Genomic DNA, 15,961 nt, shown 5'->3' with positions numbered 1-15,961 from the left:
AAAGCCTGCAGTGTAGACGTAGCCCCTGGAGTTTAATCTGCAACAGGAACCCTCCCAGTAGGGGTTAAGAGCTGGCATTCAACCAAAGAACCCAGCGGTTTATCATTAGTAATTCATGAAGAATGTAGTGAGAAATGCTCTATGTAGACAGGTTAGAAGACACCATCCTGCCTCAAAGAGCTTACAAATTAAGCAAACAACACATTGACAGACACAAGATGCTGGAAAGTAATAAAAGCAAGCTATTCACTGCAGGTGTCCAAAACAGGTACCAGAAATGTTGTGGCTCTGCCCTTACTGAAAGTTTTAACACTGTTGGCCCTATGCATGGAGACAAGAAGGAAATGAACCATCTGTTTTCTGATTTGCATAAGTAGTGCATGGGCCACGCTCCTGATTTTCAGTGGCACTGTTGTTTTCACTTTGTAACTGGCTTGTTCAGCTCTAGGCTGTTATGGGCTATTTATTCAGAGAGAGCATATTCCTGTCCAGATTTGTCTGCTTAACACATTGAGGTCTGAAGGAGGGTGAAGCCCATCAGGTAGATGCCAACAAAAGAGATTTTGCTTTAAGATAGTCATAGACTTACTATATTGGGGAGTCAGTTCTTGTGGCAGGGATGCTGTCCTGAAAGAAATTAGCAGGAACTACCCTTAGGAGGAGCTAGAAAAGACCAGTTTTGTCCAGGGGCAAGTAGCCAAAATAGGCCAGACCTGCCTAATGAGATGGGGCCATGCTGGCCCCAATCTTGGCTGATCAGAGGTGGGATTCTCAGACTGGACAAAATTGCATCTCGCTCAGACCAGACCACTGCAGAGGAGAGACGAGCCATGTAGCCAAATCCCACTCCTGTCAGAGTGAATTACCCAGGGTTAGAGTGGGAACGCTGTCCAATTTCGAGGTGCGAAGCTCAGGTGTTACTGATTTATTTTGTTGCTGTACATATCCAAACAGGTGTGCCAAGGTAAGGAGGACAGTGAACAGTTTAGTGCCAGTGTTTTCACGTCGCTTCTGGAGCATGTGAGTGTTGTTTGGCTGTGAGTCTATAGCAATGGATTTCTGAGTGGCTTTCGAATAAAGGTCATTGTGTTTGCCTAAGGAGGGACTGACCAACTCAGACAAGTAGGAGAAATGGAGGAAAGGAAGTACAATAGAAACCTGGATGCCCACTCTCAAGGGGACAGGAATAAATGAGCAATTCCAGACCACAGGAGTTCATCCCCATGGAGGGCAATTCCAGCATGGCCTCAGGTCCTCCCCACAGAAACACATGGGAACCCAACCAGTTGAAGCACCATGCCAGTCAGGCAACTGTTTTGCATGAGGACAGCCAGGCCATGTCAGACAGAACTGTTCCTGTATGCTGTTACAGACAGCTCTGAAAAGCCAAATCCACAGCCCGCAAAAGAGGATCGAGGAGACTGGTGGTTCCAGTATAAGTTAATGGAATCAGAATTCAAGATTTAGTATACTTGGGCTGTAGTCAGACAGTGATCAGAGAACACCTGGCCAGGTGCAAGGGAAAACCTTTGACTGCAATATTCCTTCAGCATATCTAGGGGTATTTGTATCCCTACATCAAAAGGGAAGTCCAGCTAACCATGCAGAATCATACAAATGACTCATGGCCCTGAATTTAGCCTACCCTGTAATTGGGAGAGACTCAAAATTCTTCCAGGAACTGATGGGATTAAGAGGAGGAGGAGGAGACAGCTCCCTACAGAGAGGAAACACACAGCCCCAAGAGCTGGTTGGGTTTGGTGGCAATGATTATGACCCTAGGGAAAGGAACATCAATATCATCAGGTAATGGTCCCAACAGTAGTAACAACAACCTCAGGGAAGGAGTTTCCAAGTCCTCTGGCACAGCCACCATCTTGTCCTTCATGCACAGGAAGTCCCTTCTGGCAGGAAAAAAAACATGACACAACCATTACTGGCTATTTTAACATTCCACATAGAGCTGAACATTGAAGGAACTGCTCTTGTTACCTGCCCCTGACTGTAACCCTCAAGTATTTCTAGCAAATTACTTTTTATACCAAGTCTCCCTGCTTAGCTCAGCTCGGATCCACCCCTCAACACCAGGCATCAATTAACCACTTAGATACTTCAAACAAAGCACCAAGGGTCAGAGCCTTGTGTCTTTAGCTAAGAGGCTAGGGCCAAAGCCCAATCATGCAGCCTGTACGCAGAAAACAAACACTATCAAACAATCAACAGAAGATCAACATCTTCAGGTGAGTGGTCTGAGACTCACCTTTTTGAGGGATTTGTCAAGTTTTTACTTTGGTGAAAATATCTGAGGAGTTTAGGCTATGCAATTGCTGTGTGCACTGCAGAGGCCATGGCTGCAGGCACAGCAACTGTGCAAGGGATGTTGAATAGAAGAGTCATAAAGAATCTAGACAGGCTGAAAAGAAGACAGTCCTTGAACTTGAGCCCTGCTATTGTCCAGATTCACTTCAAGGAGGAGATAATTAGGACAAAAAATTTCTAAAGAACAATATTGAAATGTATTAAGTGCTTCTTATTTTCCCGAAAGGCAGAAAGAAAGGCTGTTGGGAAAAGGAGGGGAGTCAGGAGAGGAGTAGCCAAGCGGAAAACCTGAAGATTTCAATTTTCTACTGTAGGGAGCTGTGGCTCTTTGTCCTCCTTGTAAAAAATCAGAGATCAGATACAGGCAGTCCCTGGGTTACGTACAAGATAGGGACTGTAGGTTTGTTCTTAAGTTGAATCTGTATGTAAGTCGGAACTGGCGTCCAGATTCAGACACTGCTGAAACTGACCGCCAGTTCTGACTTACATACAGAATCAACTTAAGAACCCCAGGCGTCCCCAAGTCAGCTGCTGCTGAAACTGATCAGCAGCTGATTCCAGGAAGCCCGGGGCAGAGCAACTCTGCCTGGGGCTTCCTGTAGTCAGCGCTGGTCAGTTTCAGCAGAAGCTGACTTGGGGACGCCTGGGGCAGAGCAGCTGGGGTGCTACTGGACCAACCCAGCAGCACCCCATCTGCTCTGCCCCAGACGTCCTGATTCAGCCACTGCTGAAACTGACCAGCAGCGGCTGAATCAGGACCTGGGGCAGAGCAGCTGGGGTGCTGCCGGGTTGGTCCAGTAGTGCCCACGGGCGCTGCAGGACCAATCGGCAGCGCCCCAGCTGCTCTGCCCCAGAGTCCAAAACAAAAGCCTGGTCTGCTGGGGGGGGGAGCACACTAGCTGCGCCCCCCCCCCCCCAGCACACCAGGGACACGGGGAGCAGAGCCGCAGCGGCAGTGGGGTGCCGCGCCTCTGAGGCTTTGCTCTGGCAAAGCCTCAGAGGCGAGGGACCCCGCCACGGCTGCGGCTTCAGTCTGGGTGCCTGTGGTCTGCTGGGGACGGTCCCCAGCAGACCACAGGCACCCGGACTGAAGCCGCAGCCGCGGGGGGGTCCCGCGCCTCTGAGGCTTTGCCAGAGCAAAGCCTCAGAGGCGCGGGGAACCGCTGCTGCTGCCGCTTCAGTCAAAGCGGCAGCAGAGGCGCGGGACCCCCCGCGGCTGCGGCTTCAGTCCGGGTGCCTGTGGTCTGCTGGGGACCGTCCCCAGCAGACCACAGGCACCGGGTCTCAAGGGGCAGCAGCAGCGGTTCCCGCGCTTCTGAGGCTTTGCTCTGGCAAAGCCTCAGAAGCGCGGGAACCCGCCCGGTGCCCCTGGTCTGCTGGAGACGGTCTCCAGCAGACCACGGGCACCGGAGCAGCTTACGAACGGGGCTTTCTCGCCCCGACTTCCGGGGCGAGAAAGCTCCGTTCGTAAGTGCGGATCCGACGTAAGTCGGATCCACGTAAGTCGGGGACTGCCTGTAGAACTTTTGTTTGCAACAACCATGCCAATGCCATTCTGAGATCCGTACAGCCTGTTCAAGATGCCCAGCAATGTTCCCTCTAATTTTTTGTGTAAATACCTAAATCTTATTCCTATTGCTTAAAAGAGCTAAGGGGCAGATGCCTTAGACCTATGCTGTTTATAGAGCCCTGCTGTTTCAGGATCCCTTCTCCTCCCCACCCTACCACACACCAACAACATACTAACCAGAGAACCAGCCCCAATTCCCCATTTGCAATTCTATCTTCAGTGGACTATGTGACTTGAATTCCACAACTGTCTTTTCAGGCAACCTGCTTAGAAAGCTAGTCTTCCAAATCTTCTTGCTGGAATCCTGAGTCCATGTTTGAGCCTGGGGATGTGAGTGGCTTCAACTGAGGCCACTGGGAATGCACATTTGTGGGGTAAAGAGGCAACTGTTGCAATGAGGAAGCATCTAGTGGTGTTTCTGTAATCTACATGCTTACTGGGTGTGGTTCACTGTGCCATGTAGTAGCACTTAAGAGAAAGAATGAGTTTGCTCTACAGCAATATTTCTTAAACTGTGTTCTGTAGTACATCGGTATGCCACAAGGCAGTTGGAGGTGTGCCTCAGAGAACAACAGAGTTCAAAATGGCTGCCTTTTGGGGGGGGCTCAATAACTTCCCCCCGATTTTTTTCCCCCCTCAACCAAAAATCCTTGGTGTTCCTCATTAAAAAAAATTACTGTTTGTTGTTCCTCGTCTTAAAAAGTTTAAGAAACACTGCTCTACAGCCTTAGCTGCAAGCTAGCTGGCTTTACAGCTCAAGCCATAGAGCAGGGGTGGGCAAAAGGGCTTCTGCGGGCAAGATCTGGCCTGCCAAGCAGGTGGATCCAGCCTGTGGTGGCCCTGCTGCTCCTCCATCCCCAGCCCAATTAGAGCCTGGGGGCAGGGGAGCGCCTGAAGCCTTCTCCACTCTGCCCCCCGCCGTGCGAGCAGCGCACGGTGGGGACAGAGCGGCGAAGGCTTTGCGCACTCCCCCACCTCCAGACCTTAATTGGCCTGGGGGCAGGGGAGCATGTGGCACTTTAAAGTGTTATGGGCTCCTCACAGGGAAAGGGGGAGAGCGGAGGAGGCTTCATGCGCTTCCCCCACCCCCAGGCCAATCAGGGAGGAGGCTTCGCACAACTGTTGTATCTCCATCTCTGTTTGAGGTATTAATTGTAGCAGCAGTATAAAGAGGCAGGAAGGGAATCTAGTGATAGCACCTGTGATGTAGTGGGGGGCTGTCTGCTTTGTAACCCAGTGTCCCCACCTGTCTGTGCTGTGATTCCCACTGATTCACCTCACATGTGCATTGGCTCAGACACCTAGTCAGCCTGAGCAGTTAACAAGGCTCTTCCCAGCGTGGGAGACAAAGGAAGGGAGGCAGAGATGAACACCTGGCTGGGAGTCTGGGCCTGGGAGCTGGGCAGTCTGAGTGTGGGGAAGCATGGAGGAAGCAGACAAAAAACCAGTACAGGGAGTTCGGGGGGCTGTGAATCCCTTCCCCCCCCCCCCCCGGGAACTAGGGCTGTCGGCCTATCCTATGCCTACATTGAGTCTACATTGTGCTGTATCTTGGAGAAGCATTAAACCCATGTTTACTCTACTGGCTGGTGGAGAGTCACATCTGGCTGCGGACAGGGGTGCAGGGTCAGGGGGCTCCCCGACGTGCTGTCACAGCACCTCTGTACCCAAGACTGATTTGACTTTGCATTTAAAGCAGGGATTAAACCTCAGTTCATCTCCAAAATTATAGCACTTAGGAGCACTGTATGAATGCAAGATGAATTTACAAGTAGTTCTGTCAATGAGGTTCACTGGGAATAGTTTTTAAAGTGCCCTGTGAATTTAGAATTACAGAAACATTTGTAGTTGGTGTGAGGTGTTTGTTATGAGCATGATACATTGACTGTTGGTTTCTGCATGACGGGTTTGATGTACATTTAGGGTAAGGCTACACTGTGTGTCGGGAGGTGGGGTTTGGAAGAGGTATGCAAATAGTGCTCGCATTCGCATACCTTCTTCTTTTTTTTTTCCCGGGAGAGGCTTTTCCACCATTTGGCCCCATCTACACAGGCCAAATGTCAGAAAAAAACCCTCTTTTGAAAGCCCCCTTCTTCCTCGTAAAACAAGACTTACAAGGGCTTTCAAAAGAGGGTTTTTTTCTGACATTTGACCCCGTATAGATGGGGCCAAATGGTGGAAAAGCCTCTTCCAGGAAAAAAAACAGAAGAAGGTATGCAAATGAAAGCGCTATTTGCATACCTCTTCCGAAACACCCCCCCCCCCCCACACACACACAGTGCAGCCGTACCCTTAGGCTACGTCTACACTGGCCCCTTTTTCGAAAGGGGCATGCTAATTTTAAACTTCGGAATAGGGAAATCCGCGGGGGATTTAAATATCCCCCGCGGGATTTAAATAAAGATGTCCGCCGCTTTTTTCCGGCTTGGGGGAAAAGCCGGAAAAAAGCGTCTAGACTGGCCCGATCCTCCGGAATAAAGCCCTATTCCGGAGGATCTCTTATTCCTACTTTGAAGTATAGGGCTTTATTCCAGAGGATCGGGCCAGTCTAGATGCTTTTTTCCGGCTTTTCCCCCAAGCCGGAAAAAAGCGGCGGACATCTTTATTTAAATCCCCCGCGGATTTCCCTATTCCGAAGTTTAAAATTAGCATGCCCCTTTCAAAAAAGGGGCCAGTGTAGACGTAGCCTTAGTGTGGATTTGCTAGTTTTTTAAAGTTTGGTTGGTCATGGTGGGTATAACTGAACAACTGTTACACAGTTCAGGGCCAGGGCCCTTATTGTGCATTGTGCTTCTAGCGACAGTGATAAGCCTATAGATTGTTGGTTGACATTGAGAGTTTAGCTTTTCAAGAATGTTCCAAACACTGGCTGAGTTATTTGCTGAGAGATAAATCTGACCTCGAGGTCGAGGGATAAGCACTTTCTAAGTAATTAAGCCTCTGCCACTGCACTGGATAATGTAACATATTTTATCCCTCCAGTGTCTGTTTTCGGGGGGTTGCAAAAACCAAAGTCTCGTGATAGCTTTGTTACTCTGGAGGCTGCAGAGGCAATATTAACCCTTTGGAAGTGGTTACTATATGTGCTTATCCTCCTAAGCTCATTGGTTGCAGTCTGCAGTATCTAGGGCATTTTTTTTTGAGTGGATGTAGCCATATGGTGCAAAAATAATCAGTCCTTAGAAGGCTTAGGAACATCAGGAATCAAACAGTCCCTTTGTGCATTGATCCTCAGTGCTAGCTGGTATATGTAAAATGTGTTATGATTATCGTTCCTCTCTTTTATGTATGTACTAGAAGATTTGCCCAGCCCAGGGCAGGGAGGGCTATGCAGTTCTCCCACCAGTGTTCCCCAGGCTGAAGGCACGGGGAAGGAGGGGCCACATAGGTCTCCCCATCCAAAGCACTCCCTGTAGGCAAGGGGAAGGAAGGGCTGTGCCTCCTGTGGCAGTGTGCTCCACATTCATAGGTTCAAGCAAACCCCTTGTGCTCTCACTGTACTGAACCCCTTAAAGACCTGCAAAATGACACCTGCAACTTCATAACATGATACAACTTCTGCACTTCTATAGAATCTTCCAACCAAGGGTCTTGGTGCATTTACCACACATCAGCTTCACAAAGCTTCTGAGAGCTAGAGAAGTATTACTACCAACCCCACTTTCTAGCAGGAGAAACTGGGTCACACCAATGTTAAATGACTTGCTCTTGGTAACAAAGGAATATATCAGAGCTGTAAAACAAAACCTCAGATGTCCCACTTTAACCACTAGGCCATCATCCCTCCTGCAGGTGGGGGGGTTTTCACATCCAACAAGTCTCTGATGGAGGTAATACAAATATAACTTTTCATTGTCCAACTATTCACTTGTACACACATACACACACACAAGGAATGTTTAATATCAGTTAATTAAATGTCGAGTAACCTCGTGAATTCTTATTGGTTAGTTGACTATTCTATAGCCCCAAGGGTGGGGCCGGCAGCTAGTGCGCTCTGGCCTCACTCCCGAGACACTCCCCGCCACTCCATGCTGCTGCCTCTGTATTAAAGGCAGCAGTGCAGGGTGCCAGGCAGGAGCTGGTCTGCAAGGGGAGCCAGTTTAAAACCAGCTCCCCTCGCGGACTGTCTGCCGGTTGCCCTGCGCTGCTGCCTTTGATAAAGAGGCAGCAGCGCAGAGTGGCAGTAGCCCCTGTCTGGGGGTGAGGGGCGGTTCAGCTCCTGGACCCGGCCCGAGACAGAATTGAGCTGGGCTGCCTACCTGCCCAGCTCCTAACACACTTTAAATGCAGAGACACAGCAGGGGTAGGTCCTGGACCCATCGCAAGCCAGGACTGAGCTGGGCTGCTGGCCATCCTGCTAAAAAATGTAGTGGCAATGGAAGGAGGGAGGAAAATGCATGTAGTCTATAGCATTAATGTATAAGCTTTTCCTTATCAGTTAATCGGTTAATCAACTACACTATTACATCCCTAGCACTCATACCTACCTGGATGTGTGTAACCAGTGCTGGACCGAGCCATACTTGCACCCCGGGCAGCGGGCGTGCAGCGCATGTACGGCCCCTCCCCTGGGCATGTGGCGCCTGATTGACATGGTAAGGGGCGCCGCACCCCTAGGCATGTGGCACATGCCCGGCCCCGCCCCCGGGCGCCAACCTAAGGGGGCACCTGATTGAAGTGGTAAGGGGAGCCGTGCACCTGGGCGCGCAGAGTATGCACAGCCCCGCCCCCGGGCGCGCGGCGGCCCTTACCACTTCAATCGGGTGCCCCCATAGGTTGGCACCCCGGGCAGCTGCCCCACTAGCCCCCCCCTTAATCCGGCCTTGTGTGTAACAAAGAAAGAAAGATTAGTGCAAGATTAGTGGATGGTCTGATATGCTGGTCCTAAAGACTCCTTTCTGAATTCCTTTGCCACTTCAAGATATTATAGATGATCATTCTTCTCAGAGACTTCTCTGCATAGATATGTATGCTCGAAGCTTTTGAGCCTGATCCTTCACCTTCTTTCTGTAATTCAGTGGCTCTTATTCTGGTGGCTCATTACAAGAGGTGGGCCCAACACAGCTCCAGACTGAACCTTGCAAATTCAAATCCAATGCTTGCAGCTCTCTTATGGGCCAGGATACCAACATTCCTGAACTTTGGGGCAATTGTGGTCCAAATTTGTATAGGTTGGGCCCACTTTCTTCACAGCCACCAGCAGTTCTCTTAGGATGCAGGTGACCTTTATCTTTTTCTATTCAAATGCCAGAAGCTCCTCATAAACCATAGGATCAGTTCCCATGGAGTACCCTTTGAAATGACAATAGAGCTGGTATAAACATGACACGAATATGGCACCGAGACTGCACTGTTTAGTGAGGTGAACCAAAAACTGGATGTGTGGAGGTATGTAATGAGGGAAGGGGAAGCCAATCAAGGAAAAGTTGAAATTGATTTTAAAAATAAAATCCTAAACTAACAAGGCAAGCCTAGCAACAGCAGGATGCGCTGCACGCCCGAGGGCCTGGTAGTGAGGTGGAAGTCCTCTAATCAACAGAGCTGGGTGGTTCCAATGGCATTCTGTTAACTCTTACCTCATCCAAACAAAGCCCCAAGGGAACAATCAAATACTGTAATAATTAAATAGAATTCGAATCTAATTACTGTCAAATGCAGAAGGGGCATGGAGTTCACTGCAATATTCAACACTGCCCTCCTTCTTTTAAATCCACCAGAGTTTTGTTCCAGGTAGCTAACCCAATGACTTTGTTTCCTTGTATTCCCACTTCCTGCTTCCATCACAACTCTTCAGTGTTAGGTATGTCTAGACTGCAAGGCTATTTCAGGATACCTCTGGGATACCTCTGGTATCCCGAAATAGCGACCCCACATCCAAGGAACTCATCTGCTATTTTGAAATAATTTTCAAAATAATGGACACACTATTTTGGCATCCTTGTAAACCTTGTTCCACAAAGAATAAGGGATGTCTCGAAATAGTGTTTTATTTTGAAATTTGGCATTGTGTAGATGCACCAATTTCAAATTAGCCTATTTTGAAATAAAATTGAAATAAGATATGCAATTTGTGTAGTGCAAATTGCGTATCTTATTTTGATTTTTAGAGTGCAGTGTAGATGTACCCTTAGGCTGTCTCTACATTGGCTCCCTTTTCCGGAAAAGGGATGCTAATGAGACCAGTCGGAATTGCAAATGCCGCGGGGGATTTAAATATCCCCCGCGGCATTTGCATGAACATGGCTGCCGCTTTTTTCCGGCTTGGGGTTTTGCCGGAGAAAAGCGCCAGTCTAGATGGGATCTTTTGGAAAATAAAGTCTTTTCCGGAAGATCCCTTATTCCTCTTAAAATCAGGAATAAGGGATCTTCCGGAAAAGGCTTTATTTTCCGAAAGATCCCGTCTAGACTGGCGCTTTTCTCCGGCAAAACCCCGAGCCGGAAAAAAGCGGCAGCCATGTTCATGCAAATGCCGCGGGGGATATTTAAATCCCCCGCGGCATTTGCAATTCCGACTGGTCTCATTAGCATCCCTTTTCCGGAAAAGGGTGCCAATGTAGACACAGCCCCTGTGTGAGAGCTGCCTTCTCAGCAGCTGTCTCAAATAGCTTCTCTGCAGCTCTCCATTCCTTCTATCTGTTCACAAATCCCATCACAAAACATCTCTCCTCCACCACCCCACTTCGTAATTTCTCCCTTGGCTCTTCGTTTATTAATTCTGTGACATGTTGTGGGATATAAATTATATGAAAGACACTGTGGAGAGAGCTCATTCAGATCCTGCTTATAACACCGTGTGAAAGGAGCTGCTGCTTATTGGACAGGGATAGCTCAGGTAAAACATGCAACTTCCAGCCACTGTAATTTCAAGCCTATTGAAATCTCCCACTTCATGGCTTCTCATGCTTCTCTCAGATACTCAGCAATCCTTTTTCTTTTACTTGGAATGCATTTCATCACTTTGCACTTTCTGCCTTCGACTCCCTAGTGAAAAAAGGGCTGAGTCAAAACCATGCCCTGTATGTTCAACAGAGTGTTTTCCCAACAGAGCTCCACTGCACGCAGCATGCCACGCATCCTACACCTGGGACGTCACAACACTGTTGTCATGGAGAGGATTTAGAAAAGCAGTGATGGATCACGGGGTACTTTACACAGCAGGGACTGAGCAGCTTTCCAGGAACTCTATCAATCAGAATGACCTGAAAAGAAGCTGAGGGGCTTGTAGATACCATGAGACAATGTAGATGTGATTTGTGATCCCTTTCGGATCTGACAGATTTTGCCTTGTATCTATCTCCCTTGCAAGGCAATGTCCATGCAGACAGCAGCTTACAGATTGGATGATATCCTGCACAAATTATCTGCATTATAAGTGCCTCTAGCATAGAGTGGGTTTTTTTAATATTATGAGATTGAGGGCACTGCAAGAAATCTGTAATACAGTACATTATCCCTTAAAGAGAGGAGCTTGCAAATTCCATCATATTTGTAGGAAGGTTCTGTGTTACGACAGTGTCCCTGCACATGGACAGCTGTAGATTCTAGGAGGTTCTAGTGGAATCACCGCAAATCAGTATTATATTGCGGTACTAAGCAAAGACATAAAATATTAGCCTGAATTAATGCAGGTCAGAGAAGGACCTGAACAGTAAACTTTTAACTGGAGGCAGAGCATGAGCTCCCCTGAACTGACTCAATTCTACTGGCTGCTGTGAACAGACTGTTTCCCCATGTTCACTCTGCACTACTGGTAAGTCTAGTACTTCTGGTTGTACTAGATCCCCAGTTCTTGGGCTCTGGGAGCACAAAGACTGAGACTGTGGCTGGCCCCTATCAAGACACAAAATAAGTGGAGCTTCTTTTGCATGCTCCTCTGGGCATTTAGGGCCCAATCCACAGCCCTCTGAAGTCAGTGGAAAGGCTCCCATTGAAGTCAATGGGCTTTTGACAGTCCCCTTCTCAGGGCCAAGGTATTGTAAACAAGTTCCAAATTGTGGGCTCACATTGTTTAGCACCACAAGGCAGCTCTTTGTATGGGAATTCTTGCAGGATGGCTTCTGGGGCTATAGAGTGGAAGACACACATGGGAAGTTCAGTTAACATGGGTAATAAAACTAACAGCTTGCTACCCATTAAAAGCAAAGCCAAATGACAGCATTGTTCCTCCACTCTGCAGAACCTTACTGCTAATTAAGGTGTTAACTTGGAACATGGATGCCCACCAGATCTTTCACAGTAGCACTGCATTGTAAGAGCAGGGAGTAGATGTGGATAAACTAGGTAGATATGGACCAGCTGATTGGGGCTCAGCTGCACCCTTTGTTGAGTTTGGCCATCTCCCCAGGTGCAGGGAACAATTCCTGGGGACATGCAGTGGAATTTTGTGACAGAGAAGCAGGTCTGCAGGATATAAAGAGCAGCCTGAGAACAGGGAGATCTGAAGGAGCAGAGAGACTCTCCTTAGTTCCTATGCAAAGCACCTGGGTAAGATTAAAGGATGTGGTTTATGTGGTAAACTGGTTTAAGATGGAGAAACAAATCTCACACCTACCTCAAGGGATTTGAATCCCAAGGCTGCTGGGACAATCCGTTGGCCTTCGTGTTACCACGGCAAATGGCCGGTTCAGGTTGGGAATAAGGATTTTAAGATCCTTTTTTCCACTTTTTTTTTCCCCACACAAAAATTGTTGATTGGCAGTGGTGTGATATTGCTTGGAAATGGCTGGGTTTTTAATTGTGAATGTTCAAGAATTCACATTTTGCAGCTGCACGCACTCTAAATAGGCATTTTTAGCGTGAAACTTGCAAATCATAGCTAAGTTTTTCAGTTAAGTGGGCCCATCTTTCAGTATGCACAAAAGGCAACCATCCAACCCTGGCTACTCAGAATAATGCAGCCACAATTTCTTTTGAGGGGTAGGGGAAAAGGAGAGTGTCTTGAAGCCAAAGCCAGCTGTCAAATTCAAACCCTGGCCTCCTCTCAGAAACAAATCCTATGCAAATTTTTGAAAAATCATGAGGCTGACATGGTGTTGATTAAGGCTATGGAGAAACAAATCCTCTATCCCTTCCCCTCCAAAAAGCCTACAACATTCCCATTTCTACTAGCATCTGACATAGTCCGATCTCTTATCCCGTACGGATTGTCTCTCTGCTGTGTAAGTCCACCCTCCCAGCTCAGCTGTATTGCAACTAGGGATGTAAATGGCTAACAGGTTGGGTGAGGCTTACCAGTTCCAGTTAACCAGTAGGGGCTGGAGCAGTTCCCTACCTGCCCCAGGATGGGAGCTCCAGCCCCTGCCTCAGCTTACATGCTGGCTCTCTGCTCCTGGGGAGTTGGCTGCAGAACCTGCAGCAAAGCCTCCTCCCCAGGAACAGGGCTGGCAGCCCTTGCTGTCCCAGCACCCAGGGAAGCTTTGCTGTGGGCTCTGCAGTACAAAGCTTATTCAAGTTTTATACTGCAGAGCCTGCAGCACACGTAACCGCTAGGATTTCTCGTGGTTCCGTGGCTAAGTTTTTAAATTAATTTTTACATCCCTAACTGTAGCTGTTCAGGCAGAAATGTCTACCTTCCGCAAACGGCTCGGAAAGCAGTGTGCAGCATGTAATACTGGCAAACTCACAGCTGTGCCTAAACAGAAAAGTAGATATGTGACCATCCTACCCTCCTCCATGGATACAGTGCAGAGGGTTGAGCAGGATGCCCCCTGGGGCTCCAGGAAATTCTATCGGACAAGAGAACGAAATCAATTATTCACAGCAATAATCACAAATATGTCAGAGGTTTGACTGTGTGAGTCACATTCATCCCTGGTATAATTCCACTGTTGTTGTTACTTCCAGGATGAATTGGGCCCTGCACATTTAACAATTTACTCCCTTCCCCCAAAACCAGTGTTAGTACATCCATGAAAGTGGTGGTCTAATCACTCAGACAAGGGATATGTGCAACTGGTCCTTCCCTTCTCCCTCCAAGCATTGCCAATGGCCTTCTATCCTGATCTGCTGCACCACTTCAGTCCATAGCCCATGCAGCATCCACACATTGCTAACTCATCTCATTCCTGACATGCAGTGGCCCTGCTCTTCAAGACCAGGGCTCCCCACAGGGCTTTGCCCATGCAACTACATCTTATGATTCTCCATATAACAGAAAAATCTTATACACCCCACAAGTGTTGCAGGACTTTGGCACACGCAGGAGAGGGAAGGATGGGAGCTTCACTCTAAATCTTTGATTCTCCAAGCCAGTGCCACCTGGAAAGCAAAGTTCAGAAAAGATACTGTCATGAGACACCAGGTCCCCCACTTAACAATTCGGAAAGGCGTCAGTTAAAGCACTGGACTGGGGGCCAGGAGCTCCAGAGTGATAATCCCAGCTGTACCACTGACTTCTAATAAGGCCTTAGACAAATATAGTAATTTAATTCTCTGCCTCAATTTCCCCATCTGTAAAATGAGAACAATACATACATACATACCTCCCAGAAGGGTTGTGAGAGTTGCTCTAGGAAAGTCTGTAAAGTGCTATAAGAAAATATTATGCATAGTTCTGATATTATAACCTACTACAGTGACATTTACTACTGAAGGGAGACAGGAAGCATATGCAAAATTACATGGCAAATAGTTAGGATCCTTTTAGGCTCAAAGCCAGCATAAACATAATCATGTTTCACAGAAGAGCTGCTAATGTCTAAAAGGGTATCAGTTTACACAGGAATGGATTCAGGATACAAATGTGTATCCAAACCTGGATTTTTAATACCTCAGAGTTTAGGGGCATTTGGCATTTTAGGTTATCCTGTTATAAATGTTGAGAAATATCCTCACCTGGGCAAAAATCTCACTGACATCAACAGGAGTTATGCTGGAATAAGAGCTCAGTGGCTTGAACCAAAGAGGTCTAACTGTGAATTTCAAACATCTGAATTTGTTTGGAACATGCCCATAGGTTAGGTATGTCTGGGTCTGGGGTGCTGGTTGAGGCCTAATTTGATACAATTTTAAATAGGCCTGAGCGAACTAGTTCAAAGTAAAGTATAAACTTGCATATGCACACACTCACACATACCCTCTTTGGACTGATTCGCTGCCCACTTTCATCAGTTTTACATTGGTATCCATTTATTCCTGGACCTTAACCCAAACTCCAAGCAAACCTTGAACCTTTTTGGAAGGGTAAAATAGTCCTGTCAAATTTTTTCCTGGTGCTAATTTTTTTTCTGATGTGCTACCTTCACACTTGCAGGTTCTGGCTGGGACCAGAAGGGCAGGAGTAGCTCTATGGTTATTTTCTTGACATTTCCACTCTGATCAAAAGCAGGATGTGCTGCAAATGTCAAGAGCAAGCCTGTTCAGACATGATTTGCAGCCTGCCTTTTCAGACTCCAGAAACTGGGCTACGCACCCAGTCCTTTGGGTATTCTCTGTACTAGCCCTGCTGGAGATTCTCTGTCGATGATTGCATGGCATGTTAGGCCATATCCTGCTTTAACTGAAATCAGTGGAAGCTTGGCTATTTATTTCTGTGGGAGCGGGTTTTGACCTTAAGTTCTTCCTTTTTTGTTGTCTAAAACATTTGGAAAAATTGGCTGCAAAATATAAGCAGTAACTTTACTGCCTAAATGTTTTGGGAACTTTCCAATACTGAGGACCCTTTTCTCTCTTCTCCCGTGTTCTCCCTTAGCACTCCTCCCCTTCAAAACCTCATGCCAGGGTAACCTGCTTGCAATCAAAAGAGATGGGGAGCTGCTGCCTGCCTCAGGAATTGCAGAATTATTCTAACTTTTTCATGATGACTCAACATGCTATAAGTGGCTTGCGCAACTTGCAAGGGGTTCAAGCATCCTGCAGCCAATTTTGATAGCCTACAAACAGAGCAGGCTGTAAGGCATGATATTTGCATGGAGGTAATGATGTTGCACTAAAGCATCATCAGGTTGTATTGTAACATGCCTGAGCAATATTGCAATATAACTACCACAGAAGTGATTTTCAAAGAAAAGCCCTTTGTGCTTATGAAAATCTCCCCCCTCTCCCAACTGTGACACAGCTGAGTTTGTTTCC

General features: G+C 47.5%; 1 protein-coding gene across 3 annotated transcripts in view; it reads right to left on the bottom strand.

Annotated features, from left to right (window-relative positions):
- Positions 1 to 1,487: 1,487 nt before the first annotated feature.
- CCDC177 (coiled-coil domain containing 177) overlaps positions 1,488 to 15,961 on the bottom strand; it is a 30,473-nt gene continuing 15,999 nt past the window's right edge. For 2 of the 3 annotated variants that reach the window (XM_075927328.2, XM_075927330.2), the window contains one exon: positions 1,490 to 1,904. In XM_075927328.2, the coding sequence (XP_075783443.1) occupies positions 1,718 to 1,904 (187 nt within the window). In that variant the 3' untranslated portion in view covers positions 1,490 to 1,717. Of the gene's footprint in view, positions 1,905 to 15,961 lie in introns of all 3 variants that reach the window. The other variant, XM_075927329.2, reaches the window with a different exon arrangement.

This window comes from Pelodiscus sinensis, chromosome 5 (assembly GCF_052426305.1).
Source record: "Pelodiscus sinensis isolate ZL-2025 chromosome 5, ASM5242630v1, whole genome shotgun sequence".
Classification (NCBI taxonomy): Eukaryota; Metazoa; Chordata; order Testudines; family Trionychidae; genus Pelodiscus; species Pelodiscus sinensis.
This window is presented reverse-complemented; position numbering and strand designations above follow the sequence as displayed.